Source organism: Chiloscyllium plagiosum, chromosome 3, assembly GCF_004010195.1.
Source record: "Chiloscyllium plagiosum isolate BGI_BamShark_2017 chromosome 3, ASM401019v2, whole genome shotgun sequence".
Classification (NCBI taxonomy): Eukaryota; Metazoa; Chordata; class Chondrichthyes; order Orectolobiformes; family Hemiscylliidae; genus Chiloscyllium; species Chiloscyllium plagiosum.
Genome location: NC_057712.1, coordinates 113,316,487 through 113,342,134, shown reverse-complemented (window position 1 = coordinate 113,342,134; position 25,648 = coordinate 113,316,487). Strand labels below are relative to the sequence as shown.

At 44.8% G+C, this 25,648-nt stretch overlaps 1 protein-coding gene across 1 annotated transcript in view; it reads left to right on the top strand.

Annotated features, from left to right (window-relative positions):
- The window catches only part of mettl24 (methyltransferase like 24), an 87,398-nt gene that overhangs the window by 51,403 nt on the left and 10,347 nt on the right, over positions 1–25,648 (top strand). The window contains exons 3-4 of the mRNA XM_043687128.1: positions 2,955–3,088; positions 13,172–13,400. Of these exons, the coding sequence (XP_043543063.1) occupies positions 2,955–3,088; positions 13,172–13,400 (363 nt within the window). The remainder of the gene's footprint in view (positions 1–2,954; positions 3,089–13,171; positions 13,401–25,648) is intronic.

The window sequence follows — 25,648 nt, the reverse complement described above, 5'->3', positions numbered from 1 at the left end:
AGTGTGTGTCTGTGTGTGTTTACGGGAGTGTGTGTGTGTGTACGGGAGTGTGTGTCTGTGTGTGTGTGTGCGGGAGTGTGTGTCTGTGTGTGTGAGAGAGAGTGTGTCTCTGTTTGCTGTCATGTTTCTCTTCTGATGCTAATGCTCAAATAACAACTTTTATTGGAAGAAATGTCACAACCTGCCCAATTATGGGCTTTGCCTTTTGCCGATCCATAAAGTTTTTATATTAAAAAGCTCTCAGATCATGAAGATGAAAAGATTGTTTATTTTGTTATTTCTAATCAGATGAAAGAGCGGGCTTGCTCCTCTGAGCCTGAATATTCCAATGTTTGTTTTCACTAAGAAATTCTTTGTTCTTGGATTGCGAGTAAACCTTTGATAAATATGACATCAATGCAGTGAATGTTGCTCTCTGTTCACTTCCACTGAGCTTTCTTTTGTTGTCAATTTGCTATTTAACTTCTGTGGCCTCCAAGGCTCTCAATGCACCCATTGAAAACCAACAGTATAATCTCATTACTCCCAGATAAGCCTAATAATTATCTAGCAGTGTGGAGAAGGCAATCTCTCAATTCCAGTGACCTTCGCCCATTGCTCAAGCTTCAGTTTCCTAATTTGCAATGTCATTGGAATTGTCTGACTGAATTACTGCTTTGTAATCAGACATTATCTGTGGATTAGAAACAGAGCAATGTTGCAGTGAATGTTATTCAATTAGAAGTGACCGACCTTTTTGGTTACATTTGATTTTCTGTTTGCAGATGAAGTCTCATTTGAACCCACATGGTTAACTTCCATTTGTTCTATTTAGTTGGTGTATAATCTGGTCAGGCATCAATAACAGTGGTGTGACTGCCCACACGTGTGTGAAAAGCAAATGTTTCTGAGCCGGCTCCATTCCCATATACAGGGAGGAAGCAGAGGCTGCCTCCCAACCCTTGGCAGAACTGAGTGACGATTCATTACATTAGTCCTCTGCCCAGAATAACTTGTCCTGAGATTGACTCGAGTCTCCCTGAGGACTCTGGGAGGCCCAGGAATAGCTGTCGGCTTGCTGTTCATGCTGTACCGAGGCAAGGAGTGTATACCTCCTCAATCCTTTCTCCCAAACTCTTCCACTGCCCAGCCCCCTGCCCCACCTTCTCCACTGCCTTCTCCTTGGAAACAACCTGATTTGGTGTCGTGCCCAATCTCTCTCTGTTTGGCTCGTTTGCTTACGTGATGCACTCTCGTTCACACTTTAAAAAGTCATTAAAGGTGCTATATAAAAGTAAGTTTGTTGTTGGTTTGATTGGTGACTTTATTCGGGAAAGGAAACTTGCAAAGGCAAGTACAATGTCTTCTTTCACCCACAACTCTGGGTGGCCGCGCTGTGCAACCAGGGCTGACCTTGCCAGAGTCGAGAGTGTGTTGCTGGAAAAGCACAGTAGGTCAGGCAGCATCCAAGGAGCAGGAGAATCAATGATTTGGGCAAAAGCCCTTCATTAGGATGCTCCTTGGATGCTGCCTGACCTACTGTGCTTTTCCAGCACCACACTCTCGACTCTGATCTCCAGCATCTGCAGTCCTCACTTTCTCCTAATTGACCTTCACCTTGCCTGAGCTACAGTCCAGCCTGCTCTGCATCATTTGGCTTGGCCCACCCTGTCCTGAGGCCTGCGTTTTGCTGGAACTCCTGTCTCTGCTCCCAGGGAAGGTCTCTCCCTGCTGCTATTACTAAATGCCCTCTAAAACTGCAGATGGTTACAGATGGGTTTTTGTTTAGTATGTGTTATGTAATAAATAGCACAAGGTAATTAATTAAGATCTACCATCGTGAGAAACACAATGTTTTATCTATTCTTCCGATTAATTTTTGGGATGTAGGTGACATTGGTCAGGCTGGTATTTCTTTGGAGTTGCTCCCGAGAAACCCCGTGACTCTCTCAGCTACTGCAGGCATTCATCAGGCTAATGTCCTCCGCCCAAACATCTTCATCTGCTTCCCTCCATCATCAGGCCATAAATTCCCTGTCACTCAGTCACAACAATATGTTCCATCTACAAGAAGCACTGCAGAAATTCACCAAAGATCCTCAGATAGCGTCTTCCAAACCCACCACCACCTCCACCCAGAAGGATAAGGGCAGCAGATACTTGGGAACACTGCCACCTGAAAGTTCCCTTCTGAGTTGCTCTCCATCTTGACTTGGAAATAAATCATCATTTCTCCACCGCCGCTGAGTCAAAATCCTGGAATTCCTTCCCTAAGGCTATTGAGGGTCAGCCCTCAGCACATGGACGAATGCAGTTCCCAAATGCAGCTTGCCACTACCTTCTGAAGGGTAACTAGGGATGAGCCCAAACATTGATACCCACATCGCTTCAGTCAGTAAAAATAGCACCTTGCTGTTGGACTGCTATCCTGCGTGAGCAGATCCGAAGGTTTATTTCCCTGTAACAGCAGCAAGTAAGTTTGGGTTTTAATGAAAGTTCTCTCTTTTAGTTAGTGCTTTATTTTCATTTGTTGATATCTGCTGTCTATTTCTGGATTTCTTTATAACTGAATTCAAACTGCCGTGGTCTGATTGGACCTCATGTTCTCAGATTAATTAGTGCAGGCCCCTGACATACCGGTCCTGGTAACATAGCCACTGCTCTTCACTGTGCTGTGGTAAATAACTTCATTTTACAGCCTGGTATATCTTCCTGTCTGAGATGGCTGTGCAACCTCAGATGAGATTGATGTATGTACCACAACGGTGCATCACAAAATGTCAATCACCTCCAAATGAGAGAGTTGAGGGATATTTGGAGTGGGTGGGAGACTAGAGTTCAACCCTGAGCTTATTTAATATCAGAGCATGGTCAAAAGGGCTGAATGATCTCCTCCTATTAATTTATGTCTTTGCATGTTCATACATCACAGCAGTTTTCTTTCACAGCACTAATTCCCTTTTGTCACTGTACAGATTTCCTGTAATAAGCCAAATGAGGAGATTGACAGTCTGGAACTCAGCCAGGAACCATGGCCTGTTTGTCTGGACAGTGCTTTTCACCTTGTTCAGCAGATCCGCAGAAAACAGTGCAGGGTTTACTCAGTCGGGTGAGTGTGATTCTGTGCAGTCTGGTCTTCTGATTACATGTCAGCAATGGCAAGCTGTATTCAGCAACAACGGTCAGGCTGGACCTGAAGACACCTAACTAATGACCAGAGTGGGGAAGGAACTGAGATTTGTCATTGAAAAAGTGGTGAGAGTGCTTAGCCTTCCCTGGTAACACTCTCATCTCTAGGGACTGAAGATCATGAGTCCCAGTCCAGACACTCCAGCAGCAAGCTGACGCAATGGAGTGCTGCACTGCCAGAGGTGCTGTCATTTTGTATGAGGTATTAAATTGTGGTCCCTCAGTATGTCCTATCAGGCAAATGTAAACGATGTTTTGAAACTGAGTGGATGTCCTGGTAAACCATCATCCTTGAACCAACATCAATAACAGAAATATTTCTCTGTTTACACTTTTTTTGTGGGATCTTGCTTTGTATCCCACTGGTCAGTGCATTTCCTGCACTGGAAGTGAGTACACTTCAAAGTACTTCATTTGCAAGAAAGCACCTTATCACAAAAGACCATGAACGGTGTTTAAAAAGTGTTTAAATGTGGCCTTGATTAAGGGGAGTCCCTCTCACTTCACTTCTGGCCCTGGCTGTACCCATGTTAAGGGACAGCTGGTATCTCCAATGCACCCTATCCCCAACTGGTCTGAAATGTTATGGGGGGGTGGGTGCATTGGAGATACCAGCTGTCCCTTAACATGGGTACAGCCAGGGCCACACAGCTCCTGAGCTTATTACATTCCTGATCAACCATGGACAACAGCTGAATTCCAGAAGTGATCTGGATTTTATGAATCTTACCCACCTTTCAAACGCTGCCAGCAGGGGTGTGTAAAACCCATCACAATGTGTGAGAGGGGTACAACCGTGGAAGGATAATGGAGGTATCTGGGCCCTAACCACCAGAGTCAGGGAATGATATAACATAGAGGGAGGCCATTCATCCCATCGTACCAGTGCCAGCTTATTCTTCGGGTTGCCCTTCTCTTTCCCAGAATTCTGTCAAATGTCTCCCTTCAAATATTTATCCAACTCACTTTTGAAAGTTCTATCTGAATCCCCTTCCAAATCTTTCAGGCACTACATTCCAGACCTTGATCGGTCAATGTATATAAAAATAAATTTCCTATTGTTCCTAGTTCTTTTGCCTATCCCCTTCAATCAAGTGCTCAGGTGACCAAAATCTTCTGTCAGTTTTTAAAAGCCCCCATCAAATATCTCATCTCTCCTACATAACCAAAATCCCTAATCCTTGGGATTACTCTCATAAATCCCTTCTACTCATTCTCCAAAACCTTGATACCCTCCATAAACCAGTGTTCCTCAAAATGAACCCAATACTCATGCTGAAACCAAAGCAATGGTTTGCACAGATTTAGCTTCCTTGTTTACCAAGGTAGGAAACCAGTAAAATCTTCAAATTGCATACTGATATGATCCCAGTTTATGTTAGTACTGAACAAGTCAGATCCCAGACTGAAATTTGGCTTGATAGATTATATTTTCTTTTTGTCTTTAATGAGGTGATCTCTCACTGAAACATAAGCATGAAATCTTGCAGATTAATACAGATTTTCTGTATTAATAACAATACAGGAGTTTATTATGCAAATGAAATGAAGATAAAATGAATCAAACTATTTGGATCTAATGCAAATTTAACAAGTTCAAATCACACTGTAAAATATAACTCCAAACCACCTCTTGACAGCGCTCAGACCAGAGAAAATCTCCTCTGCTATCAGCTCTATAGAATCTGACAGCTTTTTCTGGAACCTTCATACACCTGAGTTTAAATCTTCTCAGTTGCAAATAACCTCTTCAGGGCTTACCCAAACACCTCTGACCTGGAACTGTTACTAAACTCCTTGCTCTGAGGGAATCCATTTTTAACAAATGTAAATTAGCTTCTCCCTTTCCCAGGAACAGCTACTCTACATATTCATCTTCAGCGAAGAACATTACAGAACTGCCTCAAACTGAAACTAAAATTGAAAGGTTTCTCACCAGCCATGGATTTTCTCCCCCAAACCTATATGTAAAACAAGGCTGGAATCTTTGGCCAGAAAGCCTAATATGTATGTTATTTACTCGTAGACTCTACATTTGTTCTTAGAGGTCACCTCTCAGAAACTGTTTTTATAAAAAACATCATGGCAACAGAAATACTTATAAGTTAATCATTAATCCCCTTCTGACATGCAGAAAACCCAAATACCACTAGGTCAAAACTTAAAAATCTAAACTGAAAAGTAAATGATATTAAAAGGTGTATAAATCCTACACTTTACATCACAATATTGGTTGGACTCAATTTGTATACTTCAAATGGAGCTCCAGTATGACCACGATGTTAATTTCTAAGTAATGAGAAAGCTTGACTCAGTGTGGTTCCTGTAATGAAGCTGGGATATTCTGATAGCAGGTCAAATATACTTTTAAAAAGCTCAGTAGAGCTATGCAGTTAAGAACTGGCTGAAGCTGCAGAATTATGCTCTGTCTGCAGCTCTCCCACTGGGAAACACATTAGGACGACTCTGCAGGACTTTCTCATTAAAAGCCACTAATCACAGGGCAGCCATCACTTATAGCCAGCACCAAATGTGGAGTGAACTGTTCATATTTGTTAACAACTAAAGCAGCCAGGTTATTAAGGAGCCTAGTACCTTAATTTAACACCCGCAAATGTTGAGCAGTGTGGCAGCTAAGTTAACAGTGCAGCTTGAAATGATTAGTGTTATGATTCAGTCTGTCCCACAACTGATTGCAGTTTCACGATTGACTCACAATTAACACAAGATCCTTTAGTCTGTGAGTCAGATGAACATCCTCCAGATTTTTCCAGTCTGTTGTCAAAATGTCAGTATCAGCTCCTGTTTATGTTGTTAACCTCAGCTGACTAAAGTCAGCAATGAATTTCAACAATGCATAATGAAAATGTTAGTCTTAGCCAGGTTGAGTGTTTGCAATGAAGCAGATTAAAAATACTGCACTCCTGAAGTGGCAGCAGGAGTGAGGGTACCTCCTACAGGAAGTCTATCCATTGGAGATATATGTCCTCAAGTCTGGGCTCTCAGATCAGACACCCCCAACACCCTCGCACCCTTTGCTGCTTGATATCTTGGACCTGGCTCCAGCAAAGCCTTCACAAGGAATAGTGTTTGCAGTCCAGTTGTTCACAATCGGCATCATTAACTCGGATGTGCAGGCCAAGTATAATGCTTCCAAGTTTCCTAATGACACAAAAAAAAACCAGGTGGAACCTGAGTGGTGAGGAGGATATGAAAAGGTGAATTATACAGGCTAGGTTAATGGGCAAGAACATAGCAGGCAGAATGTCACGTAAAGTTATCGCCTTTGGCTGGAAAAACTGAAAGGAGTTCCAGTCCAGACAGACTGTCACGAAATGTGATATTCCAGTATATGACTCACCTCATCTTCAGTCGCTCTCTATATCAGGGTGTGTGTGTGTGTGTGTGTGTTTTTGTTAGTATTTTGTCATATAAATAAACTTTACAAAAACTTGACTATCTGCCATGTTTCTGAAGGGATTGAGAAATGCTGATGTTCCAAGGGATTTGCGTGTCCTTGATCATTAGACTCTGAAAGCTCACACACTGCTGCAGCAGGAGATTAGGAAGGCACATGGGATGTTGGCTTTTATTTCAAAGGGAATTCAGTACAACAGTAAAGATGTCTTGCTGCAGTTATATAGGGCCTTAGTGAGACTATACATAGAGTATAGTCTCCTTTTGCTCTCCTTACCTAAGAAAGGACATCCTTGTCAGAAGTGGGTACAGTGTAGGTTCACCAGGTTAAATGATGCAATACTGTGATTGTTGTGTGAGGAGAGATTGAGGAAACTGGAAATGTGTTCTCTAGAGTTTAGAGGAATGAGCACTGATCATACAAAGTTCTTACAGCAAAGTTCTGGGTCACCACACTGTAGGAAGGATGTGATGGCACTGGAGGGTGTAAAGGAGATTCACCCGGATGTTGCCCGGGATGAAGAGAGGTTAAATAAGCTCAGGTTGTTTTCTTTGGAGCAGAGAAGGCTGAGAGGGGACCTGATAGAGATGTGTCAGATTCTCTTCACCCTGGGTCAGGGAGGGTGAAGAGAAGCAGCTGTTCCACTTAGTCAAAGGGTCAATAACAAGAAAGCATAATTTTAATGTGAAAGGCAGGAGGTTTAGAGGGGATTTGGGGAAAAATATTTTTTGTTTACCCAGAGGGTGGTGGGGGCCTGGAATGTGCTGCCTGCGAGGGTAGTTGAGGTAGAAAACCTCACAATCTTTGTAAAGCACTTGGATGAGCATTTGAACTATCATAATGTTCAAGGCTATGGGCCTAGTGTGGGAAAGTGGGACTAGTGCAGGTAGTGGTATACCTTTGACAGTACAGACTTGATGGACCAAAGGGCCTCTTGTGTGCCATGTGATTCTATTACAGGTAGGTGCACAAAGGCTGTCTACCCCTAGAACGGTTTGTAGGGGCTGGCTTGGGACTAGTCTCAGAATAAGGGGACTGAGATGGAGGAATATCTTCCCTCAGAGATAGTGAATCTTGGGAATTGTCTATCCTGGGATAGACACTCAGTGATTGAAGTCAGAAATCTGTAGGTTTTCCAGATATTAAAGATATTGATGGATATGGGAAAAGTGTAAGGAAGATCACTTTGAATGAGATCAGCCATGATCTAGCAGAGCAAGCTTAATGGGCTGAATGGCCTGTTCCTGTATCTCGGTTCCATTTGCTTCTTTCCTTTGGGAAGTGGGTGTAGTCCCAGCAGTGGCCATCACTGGGACCTGGCGCTGCTGGGACTGTATTTGAACATTCGATGGCTGTGCGGCAGTTGGTGTCAATGGAGGATGTGTTCACTTGGGCTGTGAGAAGGGAAACGTTACTCTCCAAATATCCTGCCCTTGAAACAGCAGGAGGGGTTAGGGTCGCACCCCTTAAAGTGGATACCTTTCAGGAGAAACTTAAGGCAGGTTTAAAATGGTGAACTACATTGGTGGAGTAAATAAGGAGAACCCAGTGTAAAAATATATCGGTGACCGTTCAACACAAACTGGCAGTGGTTGGTTGGAGAGAGAACCTGAAAGGAGATGTGGAAGGGGTTTTTCACCGAGTGAGGGTTGGACATTGCGGGGTGCCATGGTGCTGCTATTCCTCACCTCATCTGAAAAGATCCTATCAATTTGGATCTTGGACTGAGGGGGGCACCCAAAGGTGCAGGAGGTCAGCAATGGACTGGTGAGCTGGGCAGAGCAGTGGCAAATCAAACACAGCGCGTTCTTGGGTAAGGGATCACACTATGAATGGTAAGGCCTTGGAAAGTACTGAAGATCAGAGGGACAGACCCACAGAACCCTGACAGTAGTAGGGCAAGTGGATATGGTGGTTAGGGAAACAGAGAATACCTGCCTTTATTAGGCAAAGTATAGAATACAAGAGAATGGGAGGTTACGCTGGGAATGTACAACACACCGGCTAGGTCACAACTGGAATACTGGGTGCAGTTCTGGTCATCGCATTTTATAGGAAAGATATGATAGCACCGGAGAGGGGACAGAGGAAATTTACCAGGAGGCTGCCTGCACTGGACGGTCTGAGTGATGGGGAAAAGCTGGGGTGGTTTTCCTTGGAGCAGCAAATACTGAGAAGGGACCTGATGGTTATCTGTGAGATTATGAGGAGCACAGACAGAGTGGATAGGAGGGAACTTTCTCCAAAGTAGAGGGGACGTAGGTTTAGGGAAAGAGGTGGAAGGCTAAAAGGGAAGTTGAGGCAATATATTTTTCACTCAGGAGGCGAGAGGAGACTGGAACTCACTGCCTGAAATGGTGGTTGAGTCAGAAACTCTTGTAACATTTAAACAGTGTTTAGACATCACATGCATTGCCATAGCCTCCAGGGCTCTGATCTAAAAGCTGGAAAATGGGATAAGTGTACTCTGAACTTTGCTGGCTAGCATGAACACAATGGGCAGAGTGGCCTCCTTCTGCACTGTAAATGTCTCGAGGTCTATCTCTGCATCTATGGTGCTGCTTCTTTCATTCAATTTTCCAAGAAATCCCTGCCGGAATGAAATGTTTTTTTTTTACCTGACATTCCCTCTGCCAGCCCCTTTCACAAAGCTCCGACCCCATAGTGTGACTTGCCCCTGTGCCCTTCCCAGCGCACAAACAGCACCAGCCCCTCCTGTCATTTACTCCCCATCCCCCTTGCCTTGCCTTGCTTCCTCAGCTGAATTCCTAGACACTGGTTCTTGTGCAGTAATAACACTCCACGGTTTGTGTTTGCCGTGGAAAACATTTGATCTGTAGCCCAGGGTTAGGTCAGTCTGAAGTGCTCAGTTATTTTCCGAGATTTCAGATAAACTGAGGTTGAACATTCGGTGTTCCAAAGGACAGGAAGCAATGGTAAACAAAAAGCAATAAATCTGCAGATGGAATCTTTTTTTGATCTGGTTTTAGATTTAAATGCAGGGAGGGCTACTCCCATTGCATTGTTGAAGATGAAAAACATAAGTGATGTGGCACTGAGCTGTGACAGCAGCAAGTCTGAAAGCGGGTGGGTCAGCTAGAGACTGGGAAAGGAGGGGGCAGAGAGATAGCAACACAGGCTGGGTTTCAGCTAAAAGATGTAGGAGCAGAATTAGGCCGTTCGGCCCATCAGGTCTGCTCTGCCATTCGATCATGGCTGATAATGTTTCTCAACCCCATCCTCCTGCCTTCTCCCTGTAACCTTTGATCCCCTTACTTATCGAGAACCTACCTATCTGCCTTAAATACACTCAGTGACTTGGTCTCTATAGTCCTCTGTGGCAATGAGTTCCACAGACTCACACCGTCTGGTTAAAGAAACTCCTCCTCATCCCAGTTCTAAAGGATGATCCCATCACTCTGAGGCACTGCCCTCAGGTCCTAGTCTCTCCTACCAATGGAAACATCTTGTCCATGTCCATCCCATCTAGGCCTCTCAGTATTCTGTAAGCTTCCATCAGATTCTTCCCCTCCCATCTATCCTTGTAAACTTTGGGTTCAGAGCAGAGTCTTCAACCCCTACCCATATGACAAGCCCTCCATTCCTGGCATCATTCTTGTAAACCTCCTCTTCCCCCCCCCCCCCATCCAACAGCACATCCTTCCTTAGATACAGGGCCTGGAGCTGCTGACAATATTCCAAATGCGTTCTGACCACAGCCTTACACAGCCTCAGTCAAAGAGTGTGGTGCTGGAAAAGCACAGCAGGTCAGGCAGCATCTGAAGAGCAGGAGAGTCAACGTTTCGGGCATAAGTCCTTCATCAGTAATGTAGGGGGAGGGTGGGCATGGTGGGGAGCTGTGAGATAAATAGGAAGGTGGGGCTGGGACAAGGTAGCTGGGAAGGCGATAGGTAGATGAAGGTGGGCCAATGGTGATAAGTCAGAGGAGAGGGTGGAGCCGATAGGTGGGAAGGAAGATAGACAGGTAGGACAGTTCAAGAGGCGCTGCCGAGTTGGAGGGTTGGGTCTGGGATGAGGTGGGGGGAGGGGAAATGAGGAAACTGGTGAAATTGATGTTGATGACATGTGGTTGGAGGGTCCAAAGCCAGGAGATGAAGTGTTCTTCCTCCAGGCATCGGGTAACATGGATTTGGCGGTGGAGGTGGCCCAGAACTTGTATGTTCTTGATGGAGTGGGAAGGGGAGTTGAAGTGGTTGGCCACAGGTCAGTGGGGTTTTTTGGTGTGTGTGTGTGTGTCCCAGAGATGTTCCCTGAAGTGTTCCACAAGTTGGCATCCTGTCGCCCCAATATAGAGCAGACAACAGTGAGAGCAATGGACTCGGTAGATGAGGTGTTTGGATGTGCAGGAATCCAGCATCCATTTATTCACCTTCAGACCTTTCAACATCTGCACTCTTCACTTTCTCCTTATACAGCCTCAGCAGTACATCCCCGCTCCTGTATTCTAGCCCTCTCGAAATGAATGTTAACATTGCATTTGCCTTCCTAACTACCAACACAACCTGCATGTTAATCTTAAGGAAATCCTGAACTAGGACTCCCAAGTCCCTTTGTGCTTCAGATTTCCAAAGCCTTTTGCTGTTAGGAAAATAGGCTATGCCTGTATTCTTCCTACCAAAGCTCATACATTCCCACATTGTATGCCATCTGCCGCTTCTTTACCCACTCTCCTAGCCTGTCCGAGTCATTCTGCAGCCTCCTCACTTCCTCAACATTATCCATCCCTCCACCTATCTTGGTGTCATCTGCAAACTTAACAACAATTCCCTCAGTTTTCCTTTATCCAGGTCATGAAGACACAATGTGCATAGGTGTGGTCCCAACACTGACCCCTGTTGAACTCCATTAGTCACCAGCTGCCATCCTGAAAAAGACCCCTTTATTCCCACCAGTTAGCCAATTCAGTATCTATGCCAGTACCTTGCCCCTAACACCATGGGCTCGAATCTTATTTAGCAGCCTTTTGTGCAGCACCTTGTCAAGGGCTTTCTGGAAATCCGAATTGATCACGTCCACTGACTCTCCTTTGTCTAACTTGCTTGTTGACTCCTCAAAGAATCCTATTGAATTTGTCAGACGTGACCTGCCCTTGATGAAGAGTGCTGACCCAGCCCTATTTTACCATGCACTTGCAAGTACTCTGCAATCTCATTCTTAAAAATTGCTTTTTTAGTTATCCGCTCTTGGTTTTCAAAAGCTTCCCAATTCTCTGGCTTCCCACTAATCTTCACCACATTATCTATTCTTTCTTTAGTTTTTATGGTGCCCCTGACCTCCCTTCTCAGACATGGCTGCCTCGTCCTCTCCCTAATATATTAACCATCCGACCATCCTGTCCCACTCGCCTCTTTCCAGACTCTTCTTAAAGCACTCCCCTTTGACTCAGCTTTCTGGTTACTGCTAAAGCCTCCTTCTTGGATTTGGTCTCATTTTAGATTTTACTTGATCCCTCAAAAATCATAGTTGTTTTGTTTCTAAGGCCCCAATCCATTAGAGGGTGTGTTGTTTAACGTCATATTGTAAACAGCTCCTACATGTACAAACAGCCAGGCACGGCCCAATAAGTCCACACCAACCCTCCGAAGAGTAACCCACCCCCACCTCTGACTAATGTACCTAATACTATGGACAATTTAGCATGACCAATTCACCTGACCTGCACATCTTTGGACTGTGGGAGGAAAGCGGAGCACGCAGAGGAAACCCACACAGACACAGGGAGAACATGCAAACTACACACAGACAGTCACCCGAGGCTGGAATGGAACCTGGGACCCTAGCGCTGTGAGGCAGCAGTGCTAACCACTGAGCCACTATGCCTCATGGTTTATTGTGGTTGGCTCTTTCCTTGTCTGTATTTACCAGAGAATGGTGGAGAAACTCTGCAGATCTGGCAGAAGCTGTGGAGAGAGAAAAACAGAGCTAACGTTTCACGCCTGGTTTGATATCTTTCCCAGAGAGTGGTGGAAGTGAGGTCATTGAATAGTTAAAGCGGTGTGAGGTAGTTGCTTCACTGACATGTGAGTCACCAGGAATGGGGGTCAGTGAGAATGCGGAGCTGAGACCACATTCAGATCAGTCATAACCTTATTGAATGGTGAAGCAGGCTTGAGGGGCTGAATGGTCTCCTTATTCATATTGTTACTCAAGGCACCTTTCACATCCGCCAGAGAAGATCATCAGTGTTTAAAGTCCTTTCGAAAAGACAGCACCTCGAACAGCACAGTAACCCCTTGGTAACTGCACAAGGGGTATGCTCACTTCTCCAGAGGGAGGTGTAGAACCTGAGAGGGACAGGAAATATGTCTTGAATATTGGAAATCATTTCTGTAATGTAATGGTAGTGTTCTTAGATAGTATTGATGCAAACCAAACCAGAATTCTATTCTGGTGTCTGCAGTTTCACAATGTTTGAAAACAGCTGCGATACCTCAGCGGCAGGGAAAGGGTTTTAGTGAATTGTTGGATGGATTTCCTTGCACAGTGTTTTGATTTGTGGTAATGGTTCCTGCACAGCATCATTCCAGACATGTAACTTATTCAATTTTTCTCCTTCTGTCATAGACTGGGGAGTGGAGACAAACGTTTTGAAGTGGAAATGGCCAAAGCTGGATGTGAGGTTCATTACTTTGACCCAAGTCTCAGTGAGGCCCACGTTCAGAAGAGTGAAGGTTACTGGCACCATCGCATGGCAATCGACTGGAGAGACCCCAGCCCAGCCGTCATTGCCCAGAAACAGCGCAGAACTACCAAAAGGTTGGCCACTATTATGAACGAATTTGGTCACAGGAAGGTGAGTTTTACAGTTCACTGTATGACAGACAGCTCCTTTCCTAAGACACTCCATTCCTTGTCTTTTGGTCATTTACAGGCCATCCCTGGGTTACAAATAGATTCCGTTTCTGAGTATGTTCGTAAGTCAGTGTATATGTAAGTCCAATATAAAATAGCCATACATAAGTACACTTCAAATTAATATTAATATGGGATCTCTCTCATAAATATCAGTGTTTGTAAGACAGATGTTGTTAAATCAGGACCCCTCATATTTCTATTAGTTATTGTTTACAAACTTGTGACTGAAACCAGGGCTGGAATCCTCTGCTCCCTCAGGGGGCAGGTTTGGGAGCGGGAAGGACACGTAGTTAGGCAGGGTCCGAAGAAGAGTCATCGAATTCAAAACGATAACTCAGTTTTTCTCTCCACAATGGTGCCGGGCCCTCGGAATTTCTCCAGCACTTCCTGGTTTTTATGTCAGATCTCCAATCTCTGCTGTATTTTATCGGCTAGGCCGGGTCATGGCCTACCCAAACCCTGCAGCTTCTCTCCTCCACCAGGATGGAGGTCTGGTCAGGAAGGTAACTGAGGCCCACATGTGACCAATTCAAGCCTGAGTGAAGGCAGGCCCCTAGTGTCACTGTCAATGCTGTAAATATATTGGAAGATAATAAGAGAAATGGGGAAGGGGTGTTCCGTTTAACCAGGATGGAGAATGTTATTCTTACCAGGAATCAGCACCAAGAATGAGGCTGTGTTATCACATGGAGGTGATCTGGGGCCAATCCATAATGACCTGAGCCATTTTAACCCCAGGAATTTGATCAATGTCACTACTTTTTCAGGGCATGGGCATCACTGCCTTAGTGAGCGTTTGTTGCCATTATTAATTGCCCTGGAACTGAGAGGCTTGTCAAAACCATTTGAGAGGGCAGCTAAGAATCAACAGTCTAGATAAGGTGGTGCTGGAAAAGCACAGGAGGTCAAGCAGCATCTGAGGAGCAGGAAAAAAGCCCTTCATCAGCAATATTCCTGCTCCTCGGATGCTGTCTGACTTGCTGTGCTTTTCCAGCACCACCCTATCTAGACTGTGATCTCCAGCATCTGCAGTCCTCACTTTTGCCTAGCTAAGAATCAACCATGTTGCTGTGGTCTGGAGTGACATGGAGTCCAGACTGGGGAAGGGCAGCCAATTTCCCTTCTAAAGGGCATTGAAGATTAATTTTTAATGACAATTTTCATGCCTGCAGTCTTTCAATTTCAGATTTGATTGAATTTAAAAACCAGCGGTTTCCTGAGCTAGGATTTGAACTCATGCCCCTGAGCATTAGCCTTTGCCTCTAGATTACCAATGACATTACCACTACATCATCATTTTCCTCTTAGTTATGACAGGGATTGTTGTAAAAATCCATCTGGTTCAGTAATGTCCTTTAGCGAAAGAAACTGCTCTCCTTACCTGGTCAGTGACTCCAGGCCCACGGCAATGCGGTTGATTCTTGACTGCACCCTGAAATGGGGCAAGTCTGTGGGCTATCGTATGAGGCTAGATCAGTCAGACTGGGCTTGTTGTCATTGGGGTTTAGAAGATTGAGGGGTTACTTGATTAAAGCATGTAAGATTCTGAGTGGTCTTGAGAAAGTGGAGGTGGAGAGAATGATTCCTCTTGTGGGTGAGTCTGGTGGCGCTGTTGTAAAATTAGGGGCCACCCTTTTAGAGAGGAGAGTTAGTTTCTCTCAGGGCTTAGTGCAACTTTGGAACTCACTGCGTCAGAAGTGGGACCATTGTCAGGCAGGGGAATGAAAGGTAAATGGATTTCAAACCAAATAAACCATGATCTTATTGAAGGGCAGAGCAGGCTTGAGTGGCTGAATAGCCCACTTCAATTTATATTTCATTTGTTCTCAGTTTAGGTTTCCCTACAGTATGGAAACAGGCCCTTTGGCCCAACAAATCCACACTGACCCTCCAGAGAGTAACCCGCACAGACCCATTCCCCGACATTTACCCCTGACTAATGCACTTAACACTATGGGCAGTTTAGCATGGCCAATTCAATTGGCCTGCACATCTTTGGATTGTGGGAGGAAACCCGCGTATACACAGGGAGAATGTGCAAACTCCGCACAGACAGTTGCCTGAGGTGGGAATCGAGCCCAGGTCCCTGGCTCAGTGAGGCAGTCACGCTAGCCACTAAGCCACCGTGCCATCCCCAAGTTCAAGAATAATTCAGGATGTCTAACAAATGGTGACCTTGCCAACAACACCCAGGTCCAATGAAAGAATAAATTGAAAAAGACATTGGAATATTTTAAAAGATCAGAATTTTGTGAGGGAAAATAGCAGTGTTATTGTTATGTGAATATCTGTCTGGAGATAGCAACATGCTCCCAGCTTTGGTGCCTGCGCTAATTGCAGACAATATTATTTTGATTAAGAGGCCCACACATGGTTTGGCTGGTAATATGTCCTTGGGCACTACATAATTGTATTTGGAACAGATGGGTTTGAGTTGGGGAAAGTCATTTTCATGAAATCAGAAAAAGTGAACGTCAGTTACTTTTCCTGACTAAGCACGGTGCCTGTGGAGGAAGGTGGTCAGAAATGCTGGGGACATGGTGTCAACACTGTTTACTTTCTTTCTCTGGGCTCCAAGTGGAAGATTCCACTATTATGGCAGGCCGACTGTTGGGAGTCAGGCGAAATATGCTGGTTTTAGTGGCAACCTCACAAGTGAATGGACGTCCCAGGCCAGGTATGGCACAGCCTGGTGTAGATCAAAGCTCTCTCTGATGTGGGCAAGTGTCCCTTACTGAAGCCTGTTCTCCATTTCCTGCACCAACAGTCCTGTGATTTCCAATTAGTGCTGGAGCAGAGACAGTTTTATACTCTGGGTCTCTGCCTGTAAACACTGCATTTGGGACCTTGCAATGTCATTTGACATAGGAGGCATATGGTTAGTAGACAGAGGAGAGTTCTGGTCTCAATTGTATGGACTGAATTTGGCATCTGGAATAAAGAATAATTAACTTGTTATACTGCCACATTCCCTAGATGTCAGTTCATCATAAAAGTACTGTTAGTTTTTATTATTAAGATTTCCACAATAAAAAGTACAATATCGTTTCTCACTAACATCTGTGTAGAGGACAGCTGGGATCACACATGACCTTTGAAGCTTTCAGCCAAGAAATGTTATTGCCTTACACAAACTCCCTGTGCTTGTAATATCCTGTGAAGATGTCGCTCAGTATTTACAGCATGTTGTTTTTTTTCTCATACAATAGGAGGTTAGTGTTTGGTACACTCTCATGAGAAGGTTCCTGAATACTGATTGCAAACCCTGTGAGAAGCTCAAGTTTTGAGTTCCTGCAGCTTATATTAAACTGTGAATGACCATTTCCATTAAAGTAGTGGAATTAAAGAAATAGATGTTGCTAGCAAAGTAAGCATTTCAACCCTAATTACCCTTGAACCCATTGGCACACTTGTGGGTCTGGAGTCACACATAGACACACAGTAAAAGGCCCTTCAGCCCATCGTGTCTACACCAGTCAAAGACCACCACTTAACTATTCTAATGTCATAGCCTTGTAGGTCTTTGCATCGCAAGTGACAATAGCTGAAAGAGAGAGACATAGGTTAAGAGAATGGGTAAAAACTTGCCAGACAGAATATAACAAGGGAAATGTGAGGTTATGCACTTTGGCAGGAAGAATAGAGCAGCTACATATCATTTCAATGTAAAGAGATTACAGAAAGTTCCAGAACAGAGATTTGGGAGTTCTCAGTGATGAATTACAAAAAGCTGCAGTGCAGTTCAGCGGGTAACAGGGAAGGGAAATGGAATTCTGGCCTTTATTTCAAAGAGAATGGAGTATAGGGGTTTGTTAAAACTCAGTCAGATCAGAGAAAGTGGCAGATTTCCTTCTCTCAAGGACATTTCTAAACATTAAATGTCAACATTAGTTGTATTATTAGATATGTAACTTAAATAATCTTCATCAACTGTTCTTCCTAGTCTTTCACTGTTCTTCCTCTGTTACCCTCATCATCACTTTCTTCATCCTCGTGTCTTCTGCTTCTTTATTTACCTTTCTTCTCCTTGTTCCTCTCATGATACCATCGCGGCAGCTGAATCAAACTCTTTGGATTTTGAATTGTCCATTTCCCTGTGTAGCTGAGCCGAGAAGGGTGTTGGCAGTGCTACACTACTGAAAGGAACAAACACTGAAACATGCATTACAATAGCACCCTTCATAATCTCCATATGTTCAAATTGCTTTTTAGACACTGAATTATTTCTGAAGTGCGGTCATTTCTTAAAAATTTCAAAAATATACTTTATTCTTAAAAAATATAAACATACATAGTGACTAAAGCAGTTCAATTCAGTACAATAACATATGAAGAAAACCAAGCATTGGAGTTTGACTCCATCCATCAAACAAACCAAAGGCATTTCTTACTTGTACAAGATGATATTTACATATATTTGAGGCTCCATTAGTTGAACAGACCCCCATTTAACATCAGCAAAATGACAGTGGCCTTTCCCCACTGTGCCTTAGCGGCAGCTGCCCCAAGCTTTCGTACGTCCCTCAGCACGTAATCCTGGACCTTGGAATGTGCCAGTCTGCAACGTTTGTTCAGAGCCAACTCCTTGTTCTGGAAGACCAACAAGTTTCGGGTGGACCAAAGGGAGCTTTTTGCCAAATTGATGGTCCTCCAGGTACAATCGCTGTTTGTCTTGGTGTGCGTCCCGGGGAACAGACTGTAGAGTCCTGCATCTGGAGCTGCTCGGGATGAACGTTGAAACAACCATTGCATGTCTCTCCACACTACTTCTGAAATGCAGTCACTGGTATAATGTAAGAACGTCAGTGTGTGCACAGCAACCTCCCACTAAACACAACATGGTAACAATCAGATGATCTGTTTTTGTGATGTTGACAGCCAAATGAGTATTAGTCAGGACTCCACTGTTGTTTTTCAAAATAGATCCTTCACCTAGGATCCACAGGAGAGGGCAACAGAGACCTCGGTTTAAATAAACAATCAGCATCTCCTGAGTATTATGGAATATTAACATGGATTTTCTGCTCAAGTGTCTGCTGCATTCGGACCCTTCAATCTCAGGAGGGAGCTGTCACAAGCAGAGTCACTGCTATTGCTGGATCCCCCGTGCCCCACTTGCTGAGCAAGTCTCTCAGGGTTTCAAAGAGCAAATGTAATGGCTTCCATGAGCTGGTAATCCAGAGGCTGCTCTCGGAGGTGCTGAGCAGATGTCTTGTTCATTCTAATTATCAGGTGAGGTTCTTTCCCTTAAACCATGCCGTGTTAAATCACTCCCCTTTAATTCCCAGTCTGTTCATTACAGGTGGCCATTGCATAGTCAAACGAGAACTTAGTTTGGTGGCAGATTACAAGTTATCAACATGGAAGGATTATTTTAGAGAAGAAATACTATATAAAGCCACCTATGTAATAGGGATCGATTTGATGTTTCACTGGAATATAATTGTAGTTGAGTCTATTAAGTAATATCTGCAGTAAGTCCCTTTCAGTGAATCCCTTTCTCCATGCCACAGAGCTGTGAGTTGTTCAGCAGCATCTACAGTAAAGGCATAAATCAAGCTCTGTAAAAGCATAAATAAATCTGCCTCCTTGTAGACCAACCTGTTACCATCCTAGGCCATTGTGTCTGAATTAAAATTCCAGAAGTTGAATGTACACTGGAAGTGGAAAGACTTGCAGGGCTGTGAGGAGAGAGTAGGAGAGTGTGTCTAATTGGAGAGACCTTTCAGAGAGCTTGTATATACACTCTGGCCTGTGTTGTTCTATGATTATATGATTGCTGCCTCTCTCTCTATGAATACGTTCTAATTGTTGAAAAGGCCAAAGGAGGGCCAGTGTGGGTTGACATCACCCGGGAGGAATGTATCTGCTGTGCTACATTCCGTGGGTGCGACAGTAAGAGCTGGCTTGTTTTTTACTGAATGCAAATTATCCCTCTTGCTCTGCTATAGGAGCAACAGCAAAGAATTTGTAGCTACAGTTTTGTGTGTGTTGTGGGATTTGATTAGTTGATTGCACACAGAGACAGGAGTACAACCCCAGAGAAAGATGGAGGGGTAAGCAGTACCTGGTCACTGAGACTGTCCTGTATTGTCATCATGAACATGACAATCTTCAAACCCTTCCCATCCACCAGCTCTCCCTGAAGAGGTTACAATAAAAGAGACCGTGCTTTAGGACATCTGAGGGGGGGTAAGTCTGCAAATTCCCCTCGAGAGCCTTAACTTTGAAATGAGACCCAAGAGATCACAGTCCCTCTGAGGCACATTCTATGAACCCTTATCTACCCGTTTGTAAGCTGGGACATCAAGCACTTTGAGAAACTTGTCTGGCCCACATTTGAATGTGCTCCTTGTGTGAGGTGGCCTTATAGATTGACATCATTCTCTGTACAGATTAAAAACCTCCTAATACCCAACAGCTCTATGTTTACAAAATTGCTATGTGCATCTCCTGGTTGTCTCAAATGTATCGACCCAGACTCAGTCCATTTGTTCACCCAGTTCTCTTCTCTCATAACTGCCTACTCTCCAATTGGGTGGATCGAGGTTTGATAGCGGAGGATATTGAGGGATGTGGATCAAATGTGGGTGATTGGTAATGAGGTAGAGATCAGCCCTGATCGAAGTGAATGGTGGGACAAGCCTGTCACTGAACTGATGTTGCAATTGTACTTTTACCAAACTTTAGAGAAGGCCAGGCTATATTATGACAGAGTTAAACTCCTGACCATAAATTTCACAATCTCAGGATAGTTTTCTCTATCATTGTTTACAGCAAAAGTTATTTTGAATGGCGTTTATTGACACACATACTCAATGAGTATAGTGAAACGTTTATACATCGCCAATTACAGCACTGACCTAGATACAAAAATATCTCGGCACGGTTTCTTTTGTTACAAAATTTTAGACAATACAGAAATAAAATGTCCAGCATTATGGAAAAGGATTCAGTGCAGCAGAACACACTGGCACCTAACTCCCAGTCCACACCGGCCCCTGGCACCACACCACGTCAGCGAGATGCAGGGAGGCCCCTATGGGAAGAGCTCGCTGCGCCAGGTCAGGAGGTTGCCTCACCAACACCGGGAGCTGGCCACGCCACCATCAGGAGGTCGCTGTGGGAGGTTGCCACGCCAACACCAGGAGGTTGCTGCGTGGGTTTGCCATGGCAACACCGGGAGGTCGCCATGCCAATGGCAGGAGGTCGCTGCAGGAGGTCACTAAGCTAACACCAGGAGGTCGCTGTGAGAGTTTGCCATGCTAACACTGGGAGGTCGCCATGCCAACACTAACGGCAGGAAGTTGCTGCAGGAGGTTGCCATGCCAACACCAGGAGGTTGACACACCAACACCAGGAGGTCACTGCGGGAGATTGCCAAACCAACACCGGGAGGTCGCCACAGTCGACAAGCAAAGACTGGGAGATGATTGCACCCAGAGGTGGCCAGGAATCGTCACTCGCTGGAGGCTGGTAACCTTTGCTTGCCGGAAACTAGAGATCGTCGCTGGAGGCTGGGAATTGTTGCCAGAGACTGGGAATCATCACAGAGACTGGGAATCATCGCTGGAGCTTGGGAGTCGACACCAGAGACCAGGAATCGTCACAGACACTGGAAATCATCACCGGAGACTGGGAATCATCACCCGGAGACTGGGAATCGTCACCAGAGACTGGGGATCATCACAGAAACTGGGAATCGTCACCAGAGACTGGGAATCATCACCAGAGACTGGGAATTGTCACAGAGACTGGAAATCATCACCGGAGACTGGGAATCATCAGTAGAGACTGGGGATCGTCACCAGAGACTGGGAATTGTCACAGAGACTGGGAATCGTCACAGAGACTGGGAATTGTCACCAGAGACTGGGAATTGTCACAGAGACTGGGAATTGTCACAGAGACTGGGGATCGTCACCAGAGACTGGGGATCGTCACCAGAGACTGGGAATTGTCATAGAGACTGGGAATCGTCACAGAGACTGGGAATCGTCACCGGAGGCTAGGAATCATCACAGAGACTGGGGATCGTCACAGAGACTGGGAATTGTCACAGAGACTGGGAATCGTCACCATAGATTGGGAATCGTCACAGAGACTGGGAATCGTCACCAAAGGCTGGAAGTTGAAGAGGAAATAAGATAAAGGACAAGGAGAAGGAAAGAAAAACACTGAGAGGAATTAAAAAAGAAGAAAAGTGAAGAAGAATGGGCAGAATGGATCTGCTCCAGCCGGAGCATCCAACTCCTGCTGCCATCTTGTAACCATTTACAGATGGATGTTATGTGAAAGACTAGGGACTGCTTAATCTGGCTACAATTGAATCTTGGTACAAAACACTGAAGTGTAAACAAAAATATTTCTCCCATGTAGCACAGGGTGGCATGGTGGCTCCATGGTTAGCACTGCTGCCTCACAGTACCGGGGTCAAAGGTTCGATTCCAACCGTGGGTGACTGACTGTGTGGAGTTTGCACATTCTCCCCATGTCTGCGTGGGTTTCCTCTGGGTGCTCTGGTTTCCTCACACAGTCCAAAGATGAGCAGGTCAGGTGAATTGGCCATGCTAAATTGCCCATAATGCTAGGTGCATTAGTCGGGGGGGTTATTCTTTGGAGGGTCAGTGTGGACTTGTTGGGCCAAAGGGCCTGTTTTCACACTGTTGGGAATCTAATCTAATCATTGCAGAGATGAGGCTTGGTTCAAACCAGCCTTCATTCCACTGACTCTGTCTACACTTCCTGCTGCATTGGGGAAGCCGCTAACATCATCAAACATCTTTCTGCCTTGGTTATACTCTCTTCACCCTCTTCCATCAGGCAGATGATAGCACTTAGAGACATGTAAAATGCTGGATAAATACAAGTCTTTCATTCTTTAAACGCCTCCTGTTCCTGTGTGCCTCCTGCAGCCCTCCTGGTTGTTTGATTCTCACTGATCTGTACTGGATGTTTAAACGGGGTTTACAAAGTCTCGATTCCGCTTGGATGACGGGTGCCACATTCACTGGAAGGCAAGAGCTGTTGCAATCACTAAACTGCACTGATTGTGCCATTGGAATTTAAGACCCAGTTGGATATTTTTCTGATTTCTTTCAACTCCTTTGATGTCGATCTTTGGAGAATTGTAGGGAGATTCCATCCAAATGTGAGGAAGCATAGAGTGATCCCATTCTTGCATTGGCTCTGTGGAAGACTCATGTCTACCTCCCTTATCATTTCATGCTCAGCAGATGTTGCCCCTTTTCTTGTTGGATAATGATTATCCAATTTCTTTTCAAAAAGGTTAGGACTTGTGTTCAGGCAGTGCACTTCAGGTCACTGGAATTCACTGGCTAAGGTAACTCTTCCTCTCCCGCTCGTCCCTCAGCCAATGCCTGAATTCTGGGTTCCTTGATGACTGGCCTTCCTGTCAGTGGGAGGGTATCTAAATCAATCACTTCGGCCAATCAGGTCAAATCCGTCAGCGTCTCTCTGTCACCCAAATAATGAGGGTGTGCAGATCAGTTTGTGGCCCTGGTGCTGAATCAGATTTTCCCTTTTTCTTGATTCATTCATTGGGGATATCAGAGGTGGGGGTGTGGGGTGGTGGTCACTATTTGAACCACCATTCATTGCCCATCCCTAATCACCCAGAGGGCAGTTCAGATTCAACCACATTGCTGTGGGTCTGGAGTCTCGTGTAGGCCAGACCAGGTAAGGATGGCAGATTTCCTTCCCTAAAGGACATTAGTGCAGCAGATTTTAAGGGTTTTTTTGGAAAAAAAACGTAATCACCTGTCACAGGGAGATTTGAACCCATACCCCCAGTGTCCTGGTTACGTTGCTGCTACCTCCCCTTACTTGATCATGTATAATCTGGGTGTCCTGAAATATTGAAACAGAAGAAAAACTTTCATTCCATTTCATGACTTCAGAATGCCCACAAGCCTTTCCCAGTCAATGTGTTATTTTTAAAGCACAGTCACAGGGTTATAGTATCAGCAACATGTGCATAGCAAGGCATCTGCTTTATGATGCTGATTGTGGGAGAAGTTTGGCCAGAGGACTTATAAAATACCCTCACTCTTCTGAAATTTTATGGATTTGTTTACATCCAATTAATGGGCAGAAAGGGGTTCAGTTTTATATCTTATCTAAAGGACAAAATATAGACCAGCACAGCACTGAGATATTGTGCTGCAGACCCAGAGGGAGAATTAAAAAGATGACTTTCAGACTCTGAGTCAGCCACGTTTGACACTGGATGCCGTGACTGGGCAGTGCCTCAGCGTATTATCGAACTGAAACACCCTTTCACACCCAGGGGACAACTCTGTATATGGGTAAAACACATCAACTTGAATGTTTTGAGTGAATGTGCTGGACCAACACCACTTACTGAATGTTTGAAATGACCTGAGCTAGATTTGCAAAGGGGCAGGAGAAAGAATTTTGCTAAAAGAATTCTAGGACTTCACAGCAGAACAGGAGGCAGCCCTGTTAACCCTGTGGCCCTCTTTGAATGAGGACTCACTTACTGAGCAAGAGTCACATCAAATTTGAAACATTAACTATGCTTTCTCTCTTCACAGCTGCTGCTAGACTTGCTGAATTTCTCCAGCATTCTCTGTGTCTGTTGCCGATTTCAGCATTTCAGACTTTAATCTCATTCTCCTGTCCTTTGTATTTGTCTCTCCTTGATTGCAAAACCAACGTCAAATCTTTCTCCCATGTCTGTTTGCGGTTGGGTTTTCTGCTCTGCATTTTTTGAGGCTGTCTATTGGTCTTTTCTGACATGAACAGTTTGGGATTGGGATCTCCCATATTCTAACAGGCTGTTACAGCTTATATGTGCTTTTTCTGGTTTGGCAGTTGTTAGACACTGGACTGTGCAGCCTTGCACTGCAGGAGAGATCCCTCACATCTGCAGTATGAGACTTGATTTTGCCAGAGCCAGGGCGAACCCATTGTCCACATTGCTGTCTCCAGTCTGTTTCCAGGAGTCAGGCCTACCCTGAGCATGACCAGGTGCCAGCACCCATCTCAGCTGAGGCAGAGGTAGGATGTTGCTGGGACTTGCATGTAGCAAGTTGACCAACGCAACTGGCTGAAGAATTTTTTTTTCTCACAATCTTAATTTCTTAAAATTTGACTTAAACAGTTTGTTGACCTCCTTACGCAAAGTGGTCCTTTAAGTTTGAAATCTTCCCACTGTTCCCACAGCCCATACTCAGCTTGATATCGAGATGAGAACATATTGGCGTCCTTGTGTCCAGCTTTGCTGAGGGAGTGATGGAGAATGTGCTCGACAAGGTCATTCTCCCTTACCCTTGTTACAGAGATAGTGACTCTAACTATACAGTACAGGGAGACGAACATCAGCCAGGCTGACCTCATAAACAAGACAACATGTTTCCCATTGATCTTTGAACAACTTCCTGCTCTGAGGTTCCCAAGAAGTAAATGTTTATTCAAAGTTGTTTAACAGCACATCTTATTCTGAGGCTGCTTCAAAACAATCATTACCCTGTTATCATTCTGCAGCTACACAGGGGTGTACATCTGCAGGAGCTGGGCAGAGGGAATTACTGAGCGAGTATTTTTGAAGAAGCTGGTTTGATGTTAAAATAATATCGCTGTGGCCATTTTGAAATCTGGATGGGCTATAACCCTGAAACACACATCTGCAGGGTGTAAATGGAGCTTTTTGGCTTTGCAAGACCCTCAGTGCTGTTAACCCACTGGGACTGGCAGCTCTTGCCCCTGCCCCTTTCACAATCTGCCTCCACACGGCGGCTACACACTCCCACTTGCTGGAGCGGTATCACCCAGTGCATGGTGAGGGGGGCACCACTGTGCACCTTAGAGGCAGCACTGTCCCTGTTCATGATTCCATGTCACTTCTCTTCCTGAGGCATGTACAGCTGACTAAGTGAATACAGATCACCCACTATGCTCCCCCTTCCCAATGGAATGAGTGTCATTCACAATAATTTACAAGGTAGGAGAGTGTTCAAGATTATACCCCCACACCATGTTACTGATCGAAGGACATTGGCATCTCTCAGCCTTCAATGGCAGTAAAAATCAGGAGGGATGTAAACCAGTCTGACTATTCACTGTGAAACAACAGAAAAACAAAGATCTGCAAATTCTGACAATCTAAAAGAGGAACAGAAACTGCTGAGCAATCCATGCAGG